The following is a 10,102-nucleotide window of genomic DNA, read 5'->3' as shown; positions in this document are numbered from 1 at the left end:
ATATATAAAATGAATATACATATATGTGTGTGTGTTATATTACTGTACTATAATTTTAATGTTGATCCAAGGTATATTGCCAGGTAATGTAGAGCTATTAAGACAGTTGAACCTATACTTGAATAAAGGGTAAATAAACATACATTGTAGAGATATTGTTATATCTATGGAGACACTGGGAATTATTGATAGGCATGGACTTTATTTAAAGGTTCATTATGCTTTTATCCCAGAAATAATACAATTAATAATGATTTTTATGCTTAAATTTCATTTAGATATTTAATTAAATTACCTTAAACAAAATGTCTTCAAATTGTTTTTCTGACTTATTGTTTAGAAATTTCTTTTCTTTTTTATAACTATCTAATTTCTGCTGCAATAAATGATTTTCTTCATCAATCATCAAGCATTTTTCCTTCAAACTAAAAAAGATAAAAAAAAAAAACTTTAGTATAATAATGAAACAAACAAAATTAAAATATTTCTTCACAAGTTAAATGTAATTATATATAGTAAGAATAGGAATGATGTAACAAATTAACATTTGTTCACAATAAGAACGTTATCAGATATAAGCACAAATTTGTCTTTTTTTCTCAATTTTTCATCAACTTAGTCAAGTCAAAAGAGGTTCGTCCGTAAAGTGGAATCTTATAAAAAAAAATAAAAATTTTTTTCCCCTTTGATTATCTATGAAAATTGTCAGAGTGCTGAATTAGATTCTGGATTTTTTCACCTCATATCTAGAATGGTTATTTCAAGAAACGCAAATCAGCATGAAAAAATTAACTTTTTTTTTTAATTTTATTAAAAACATCTCGTCAGCTATGGACTCTGAAACAAAGTAATTTATATAAAAAATCAATGCAAATTTCAAAAAAATTCAGTGTCCACTCATTAACTGACTATGGTTTTTTATTATACATGTTTCTACTCATCAAGTGCCCAAAACTATTTGTTTCTATTCTTTCATTTAAAATAGATATAAGATGTTTTGATTGCTATCCATTTGTAATGGTCTTTTACCTTTCTAAATTAGCACTTCAAATGCTTTACTTTGGCTATTAAGTCTATATTTCACTTACTTCAGGGAATCACTCATTACGTGCTATGATTTTTTATCTTACACTTTCACATGCCAAGTTTTTTTTTCATCATGTATGTGGTTTTCATGAATTTCCTAAAGTATGTCTAATCAGCTTGAAGTATTTTTTCAATGACAATTTAGGCCTTATCTTGTTGGTTTTGAACATTTTTGTGCACATTCTGCAGTTAATTTTTTTTAAATTTGATTTGTTCTTCACAGGCTATTTAAAGGAGTATAAGTGGCTTACAGTTTTGGTGTCCAGGTCATCTTTTCCCGGAAAAATTTCTCGGTGTAATTGCTTAATGAACTAAGTTTCAAAAATGAGAATGTATATAATAATCTCAGATTTGATTGATTACACAGGCAATTTTTATTGAGTGATAATTCACGGTATTTTCAAGTTTTGTGTATCAAACTATATACTCCAATATATATAAATAAACATACCCAATATATATAAATAAATATACCCCATTATGTATAAATTAATTACAGTTGTATAAATAAAAAGATAGGTATGCATAATCCTTTGATACAACAAATGTATGATTTCCTAATTGAGCATTATAAGATCAATTGTACTTTGTTTTGTATTAGCCATCAACATAAATTTAAAAAGAAAAAATCATACATAACATACCTCATCAGTTCTGACTGTAGAGTTGAAATGGTATTCTGCAGTTTATTACACTCCTGTTGCGATTCAAAGAGTTTTTCATGAATTTTATTATCATCAGTAATATTAACAGATTCAAGTTCTGCAGTTAATGCTATGATTTGGTCCATCATTTGTGCTTGTTCTTTTCGGCTTTGTTTAGCAGATTGCTGGGCTTCTAAAAGTTGTCCTTGAAAATACATAAATTTAGCTAAATACTTAAAATCCGACAAAATTATATATATTAACTTTTAAAATAAGAGACTGACATTTTTTTCAAAATAAAATATGAAAAAATTTACTTTGGACTGATGATAAGTATATAAGAATACTTCCAAATATAGTCCAAAGTAAATATTAAAATGGATACAAGATAATTTATATAGATTTACTTCATCAAAAAATAATAAAATCATACAATAAAAAACAAAACATAATATTACTGGTTCTGCAATAAAATAAAAATCTGATGCGGTTCGTTCATCACAAATTTTTCATTTACCACCATACTTTCAATTGAAATTAATTTATGTTTGTTTGTTTCAGAAGAGATATTTCTATATTATTTACGTTTACAATACTTCCCCAATACTTACATAATAATAATTAAAATTATTATTTTTTAAATTTTGTAGTAAGAAACATAAGTAAAACATTATTAAAGTTAAATTAATAAGTTATTGATTTACGAGCTAAATTTTATATATATATATTGTGTTCAGTACAATATGAGGATATAATACTCAATTCTCTTTATAATATTTATAAATTTGTTAGTTAACTTAGTTCTAATTCGTTTAAAAGAGTTCACACATTAGAATAAGGTAGAAAATAGTAGGTTTATGACGGATTTGTTGTTACCATATCTGAAGATAACTCAAATCCTTTATAATGAATAAGACATCATTTCATAACACGACGGTTGGATCAATGATGGAAAGACAAGCTGACAATATAAAGCGATTTTTTTTCCATAAAAATAATGAAGTTTTCATGAAGGAAATAAATTAAACAGGCACTTAATCCAAGTACAGAGTGGTTGGTAATAAATAAGCATGGAGATAGAGAAGGTGGATCAGATATCAATAATAAATTAAATAAGTACATTACAAATATGACAGTAAGACAAAATAGAATATTATAGCAAACAGGATTTCATTTACAAAATTGAATGTCAACATTACCCAGATCAATATTATATTGGTGAGACATGGAAAAATTTTAAAATAAAAATAAATCAGCACAAAATGAATGTAACAAAGCCAAATAATATTAACATTACAGCACTAGCTGAGCATAGCATGGGCAATAATCATAATTTTGATTTCGGTGACTAGAAAATTTCAAATAAAGCTAAAAATTAAAAAAATGATTGAACCAATTTATATTACCAAACCATTATGGGAGATTTGGTTACTTGGATTCAGGGGACCTCAAAATGTGCATTTTTGTCAAAAACTCAAATTAGAAATTTTGCACGTACACAATACTCCCTTCCCCATAATATATATTCCATAAAAAGGTAAGAGAAAGTAAAAAATAACAAATTATGTTTAATTAAATAAGAATGAATTTTAAGGACAATAAGACAAGTACTCTAATACTATGTAATGGCTTGGCTTTTTCTTGATTGTATTTATAAAAGGTGAATGTGTATTTTAATGAGATAACATTATGTTTTTAGATGGTGGATAATAATATTATATTGGATTTAGTATGTATTGGAGAGCATGCATGATCTTAAAGAACATCGAATGACATGAAAATATTGAAATAATAGAAAATGAGAAAAATAAATTGTGCATACTATTATTTTTTTTCCAATATAAAATACAAGTGATTTTAATTAAAATAATAGAACATGCTTTTTTAAAAGTCTATAATTTAGAGCAAAGTAATTTATATATATATTTTTAGAAGATGGTTGACAGTATTTAATGTCTGATATCAGTGATTGGATTTGAAAATGGATAATTTGAGGTCCAAAAGATTATCCAATTCTTGAGTAAAAAATATGTATGCAGTTTTAAGACTGTCACCCCTTGAAATTATTACAATGAAGAATACATGACACTTAAAAAGATAGGGCATACTATAATTTTTTTTTCAATATAAAATACAATATTTAATAATTTACAAACCAAAGTGTTTATTTTTCAACATTCTAGCACCACTGATAATGTAATCCATCAAAAGAATAATTAAACTATGTATTACATAATCTTAAGCCACTGTATTTCATAAGGTAAAACATAAAATAAAATCCAAGCCACAATATTTCATTGGATAAAACGTAAAATACAACACAAGTGTTTTAATGAGCAAAATAATTGGAACAAAGCACTCTGTCTACAGATATATTTCTGCTTACTGTTTTTAGACAATTTTTAATAAAATTACAGTATAAATATGGTCATACATTTACCTTTCAAGTCAGTTAATTCTGAATCAGCAAAGTTATTGGTTTCTTTACATCCACCATTCAAAGCACCTTTTTCAGTTTTACAATACTAAAAATATCAAACAAATATAAGTCCAAAATTATAACAAATAACCTAAAATAGTTTTGATACCACTTACAGAAAATGAATTAGAACTTTCTTGCATATCTGTTTCTATCATATTAGCTTCAAAGCTTTTTAATGAAAGACCATCCAAACTATCACCTTCATTAATTTCAATTCCTTCTAAAAAAAAATTAAGATAATTATGAAATGAAACAAGAAAGAAAATAAAAGATCAAATCTTAAGATATCTGTTTTTGGGTTGATAAATATAACTGATAAACAATAACAGATAATTTATGGAAATGTACTGAGACAAACATTAAAATAATTTCAACAACAGATTTAAAAATATAATAATGGTACAGTGAGTACATTTTTAACAAAGTAAACACATCCACTTTTAACAAATATTATTATCGTTTGTAGCAGGGTATAGCATCTGGATTGCTCTTTAGATTTTCCTGATTAATTTTCAAATCTAAAATAGCAATTTTAATCAGCATTGACATATTTGATTACTGTTCTTCTTTCATTATTGTCTTTGCTTACTAGTAAAAAAGTTTCATCAAATATTCTGTACATTTACATATTCTAGGTAATCAATCTTAAGGAAATTATTTCACATAATACAATTTTTCTACACATCATTCATGGAGCATTTCTGTTGGCCTATATGCCAAGACATTTCATTCACCATTACATAATTGTAGATTCCAACAGAAGTTTAAATGATGTTGGAGGCATAGGGATACTCATAGAAGTTTTTTAGGAGTTAGGAGATAATCACATATTTTCACACGAACGGGCTTAATCAAATACAATTCTAAATAGCATCAACTTTTATAATCTAATAATATAAATAGAAAATTGGTCAAATTTATTTTATAATATAAAAGTAAAAATTCATTTAATGATCTAGGCTGAATCATTTTTATTGAAATGAATATATTATTGTAATTAATAATTAATGATCAACTATGAAGATCATTAAAAACAAATGAGAATTTGTTTTTAAAAATTTAATGACAGGTAAATGGTTATCTTCACAATCATCCTCATTTACACCTTTTACACACCAAATTGGAAGTTTTTTTATATTTAACTGCAAAAATAAGAGGTATACCTTCAGTTAGTTGTGCAACAAACTCTCAACCCCTGTATGATCAGTGAAACTACCATCTATGGCCTCTTTCAATGGTCAAACATCAGATAGTCATATGGTGGTAAATATAGACTATATGGTAGATGTGTTTATATTTTCCAATACATTTCATCCAGCTTTTAGCATGTGAAATAAGCCAAAGCCCCAGGCATTGTCATACAGTAAAATGATATTCAATATCTTTGATGATTGGTACCATCTTCTGTTCCCTCTTTAGATTCTACTTTGGCTTACACTAAGGGCCACCTCTCTGATTCTTCGCCATTTTTTGCTCAACTATTTGCTCTATGCAGTATAATGGTGAGAAAAGATTTCTCTCAGCCTAATAATAACAAGCCGCTGCCAACCTTGAACATAAAAGTTTCTTTCTTCCTCAGAAGAGTGTGGCACTCAATGAGCTAAAAGTTTGGAGAAACCAAGCTTATTGTAGAACATCGATAAATAAAAACTTACAATCAATATTATCATCATATTCTAAATGCCGATGTCAATTTTAGAAGTGATTGTTCACAAATTATATATAGATATGAAAATTTCACAAAAAAAACAACAACTCTAGTACATGAAACCTGCCTACAGTAATTTCGTATTTCTGTGATAATTGAATTCTGTAATATTCTATTTACTACTTTATATAAAAACAGTGACGAACATCATTTTGAGGGTCATTTAAAGTATCCAACAGACTTATCTATAGTAAGTAAAGAAACTAGATGTGTTTCTGACTGCTGTTTTTGAGAAGTTAATTAAATACACAACAGCATTAAGTATGGATTGGAACAACAATAAGGCAGATGTAAGATTACTTTGATTATGCCAATATAGTAATTTTTTAAAATAAAAAAAGGATTCAATTTTACTAAACAAAGTTTAGCTTCTAATATATTATTATAATCTACAGTCAAAAAATATAATAAACATTCATGTTTAGCACAGAACTATTTAATACACAATTAAATGAAGTACAAAATTTAATAATAATAAGTTATTGTTTTTTATTATTCCTTGCTGGTTAAGGAAGCATTAATAGCTATTATTGTCTAAGCCACTGATCGTCTGAATACAAACAATACATAAAATAACAATAAAAATATCTAATTTTATTCAAGAAAAATAAATGAGGATTGAAATATGGACCCTGCTAGTATCATAGATTTATATGTATGCATGTAGAATTAATATATAAATCTTTATAAACAGGGATCAGATTTATGAGAGGTATCAATCATTTTCTTAAAATTATCTAACATAAATCTGACAATAAAAAATCTTATTTACATTCTCACCTAAATCAGCAGAAGGAAAATTACTTAGTACTTTAAGCTGTAATTCATAAGCCATGGCTTTTTCATTAGCAATATTTTCAGCTGTTCGAAGATCAGTCAATTGTTTTTCCAAACTCTCTTCAGCTGCATGTCTTAATGCCAACATTTTTTCTAATTCTTTATTTCTATTTTCTAACCTTTCAATAGTTTTAACCTGCTTAGCTTCTAAGTCCTGAAAAATAGTATGCTTAGAGGACTTCATTAATTTTTAGTCAAAGAAATAAATTACAATTTATTTAACTTGTCATTGGGTCAAGAAAACTCTGTTTTTCTTGTCACATTATATCATAATAACAAAATTTTAAACCTGTAGCATTTAATATTTTATCTATGAACTGAATAAAATGTTACCATCATCCATTCTCTGTGTGGTACGGTACCACATCACAACATGTGGTACGGTACCACATCACAACAGTGTGATTAATAAAAAGTACACACCAATAAACATAAGAGCTGGTGACCATTTTAGTAGCAGACAAAAAGAAAAAAAAAACAGTAAATAAACTACAAAGGAAAAGAATGATCAAATAAAATGTTGACAGCTGATTCAACTTGGTAATAAAAACATAAGCACAATCATTTTGATTGTTTTTCTATTTTGGGATATGATACTGTTTTGTTTCCAGAATCAGTTCTGGAAGACAAATATTATTTATAAAATTAAAAATCACCTTTAAAAAAACACAATTTTTATAAAAAAAAAAAGTTTCTCTCTGCATCTTTTGTTTGGGAGTTTTTGGGAAAACATAACTCCAAAAAAACAGAACTTAAATCACCACCAAAACGCCTCATAACGTGACTAATAATTTTTAAAAGCCCATGGATAATATTAAAAACTAAATGTTTAATATTTAATGTTTTAACAGCAATCACATTTCCATGTTTAAGCTGAAAAGAAATATTTAAACAGTTAAAAGCTTTAAAACTAATCATTTTAAAATTGAACAACCCTAAAAAAATAATTTTTTTGAGACTCAATGAAAAATAAGTATTTGAAAATCGTTAATAATAATCATACTTTTTTATTAGAAAAAAAGTAATAAAAACATAATAGGATTCTGAGGTTGATACTCTTAATGGGGGCTAAGTAAAGGATTTCATAATAATATCATCTCCCAAGTAAAACTATTCTCATATTAAGAAATATAACCAAATCCTAACACAATTCTAAAAAGCTTAAAGGGCGGGAAAAGAAATCACAAGTAAAGTAAGTGAATTCGAACTTTATTTAGGCTCCTCCAGGGGAATTTGACTATAATGGCTCTAATATTGTTCAAATTTATTTAGAAACATCTGAAATAACATAAAAAAAGACACATAATAAATATTAATTAAATCAAATTTTCAGTTATTAGAGTACCAATGTTTTATCTTAAATATAATGAACTAAGAGAGGGACAATACATACAACATATCTGATTATCAATTTTATCCTACTGTAAGTAAGCAAAAATGGTATCTCTACTACACTACATTGAAAAACAAATCCTTTGAAAGAACTGGGTCTGATAATTTAATTTTAACATCCCTCCATTTCCTCCAAGGATTTCAAATAATCGAATTTTAGTTATAGATTTTTGTATTTACTAAAACAATATATTAAATAAATGAATGGAATATGGTCCGGGTGCGGTCAAAAAACTCAAATAGTAAATAATTATACTATTTGAGTTTTTTTGACCGCACCCGGACCATTCATCTATACACACAGTCAATCAATAATCTTCCAATATATTAAATAGTTTATTTATGGTCATTATAAAGTAATATTATCCACCAGCTTCAATGATTTTATTAAATAAATTCAGCTGTTATGCATTAAAAAATGTCATTTGAAGAGTAAATAATAATGGAAAGAGTTGGCTAGTGATATGATTGACTATTCTAGCTCAGTTATACTAATTGTTGAAAGACGAGGGAAAATTAAATTAAAAACAAAAAATGCTAATTAACATTGTAAAATATTTAAAAAAATATATATAATTGGATGTTCAATTAATCAAGAAAAAGCAGAGTAATACATCTTTGATATCAACATCAATATTATGGGTTTGATAAGTAATTTATAATAACATAATTAACTATAGTTTTTAATAATGTAAATTATTTCTAAATAGAGTAAAATAGTAAGCCAGATTATTGATTAATAAAATATAAAACATACTTGAATTTTAGCTTCTGCATCTGCATTTTTTGCTAGTTGAATACTTAACTTATGAGCTAATTCTTGAATATGAGCATGACTTTTTGTCATTTCATCAGTTAGACTAGAATATGCTGCTTCAACATTGACAAGTGACCTGAAACAACAATAAATATGGCAGGTGAATAAAATTGGAAAATTTTGATATATAATAACAATGGTCCCAATGACAGCCTACAAGGAAGTAGTATAATGGTGAAGCCAATAATTTACATGGATAATTATATAATCCAAGAGAAGCAACTGCAGTTAAGTTTTACAAACACCTGTAAAGAGGACTACATCTTACTGACAGCAAAATAAAAGACCACCTAGCCTACATAATTTCTCTTTAAAGACCAGAGAAATCCTATATTTCATGAGGCTTGAAAACTCTAACCACCACCACAAACATATTTATATTGTAGAGGTATTTTTATATCCATGGAAGTACTGGAAATATGAAAACATGTAATTTGTAGCCATTGACGACATATCTTCAAACTAAAACTATATAATAATATAATGTAATAAATTTTAAACCCTTCTATTTTTACTTACTTAAAACTGTTATTAAAACATCTAATTATCATATGAAATAATAATTATGACTAACTTTGAATATTTTATGAAGGAGCTATAAGGAGAAGTTTGTGGATAGAAAGAATTGATCAAAATTTTAAAACAATAAATTTATAATAATATCAAAAATCAATTCTATATTGTAAGCTTTAATGCAGAGAAGACCTCAATGGTCAGGAGAATGAGATTAGTACAACCCTTGTAATGGGCGAGATAGAAAAATTGGTGATGGTGGTGCATGCACAGGATAAAAAGTTTGTAGCATTTTTCACTGATGATTTCAATAAAAACTTCAGATTCTTGTAAATATTTTTAATCAATTATATATGACCCATTTTGATCTATTACATGTTAACATCTTTCAAGTAATTTTTTAATTCCGTCCTCCCAGAACTTCTCAGATTTTTGCGAAATTAACTCCTTTATGTGCCTTTTGTAGTCCTCGAGCGAATTAAAGTGTTTCCTGTTAAGAGAGTTTTGAAGGGCCCGAAATAAGTAAAAATCCATAGGGGCAAGGTCTGGTGAATAGGGTGGGTGAGGGATCATATCCCAGCCAAACTCTAATAATTTCTGGGTCTGCAAAGACACATGAGGAC

General features: G+C 26.9%; 2 protein-coding genes across 2 annotated transcripts in view; both read right to left on the bottom strand.

Moving 5' to 3' along the window:
- The window catches only part of LOC136795457 (ankyrin repeat domain-containing protein 26-like), a 9,492-nt gene extending 7,529 nt beyond the window's left edge, over positions 1 to 1,963 (bottom strand). The window contains exons 1-2 of the mRNA XM_067046073.1: positions 1,731 to 1,963; positions 296 to 425 (exon numbers count right to left, since the gene is read on the bottom strand). Of these exons, the coding sequence (XP_066902174.1) occupies positions 296 to 425; positions 1,731 to 1,948 (348 nt within the window). The 5' untranslated portion in view covers positions 1,949 to 1,963. The remainder of the gene's footprint in view (positions 1 to 295; positions 426 to 1,730) is intronic.
- Positions 1,964 to 4,126: 2,163 nt separating this feature from the next.
- On the bottom strand, positions 4,127 to 9,042 carry LOC136795456 (uncharacterized; the record flags this gene model as incomplete). The annotated part of the gene is made up of 4 exons (XM_067046072.1): positions 4,127 to 4,255; positions 4,326 to 4,432; positions 6,701 to 6,911; positions 8,907 to 9,042. Coding segments are annotated over 4 exons (568 nt in total), but the record flags the coding sequence as incomplete, so codon positions are not given.
- Between the last annotated feature and the right edge of the window lie 1,060 nt (positions 9,043 to 10,102).

The sequence above is a fragment of the Halyomorpha halys genome, unplaced genomic scaffold (genome assembly GCF_000696795.3).
Source record: "Halyomorpha halys isolate HHAL.00 unplaced genomic scaffold, Hhal_1.1 Scaffold2649.1, whole genome shotgun sequence".
Lineage (NCBI taxonomy): Eukaryota > Metazoa > Arthropoda > Insecta > Hemiptera > Pentatomidae > Halyomorpha > Halyomorpha halys.
The sequence above is the reverse complement of the archived record's forward strand: the minus strand, read 5'-3'. Positions and strand labels throughout refer to the sequence as shown.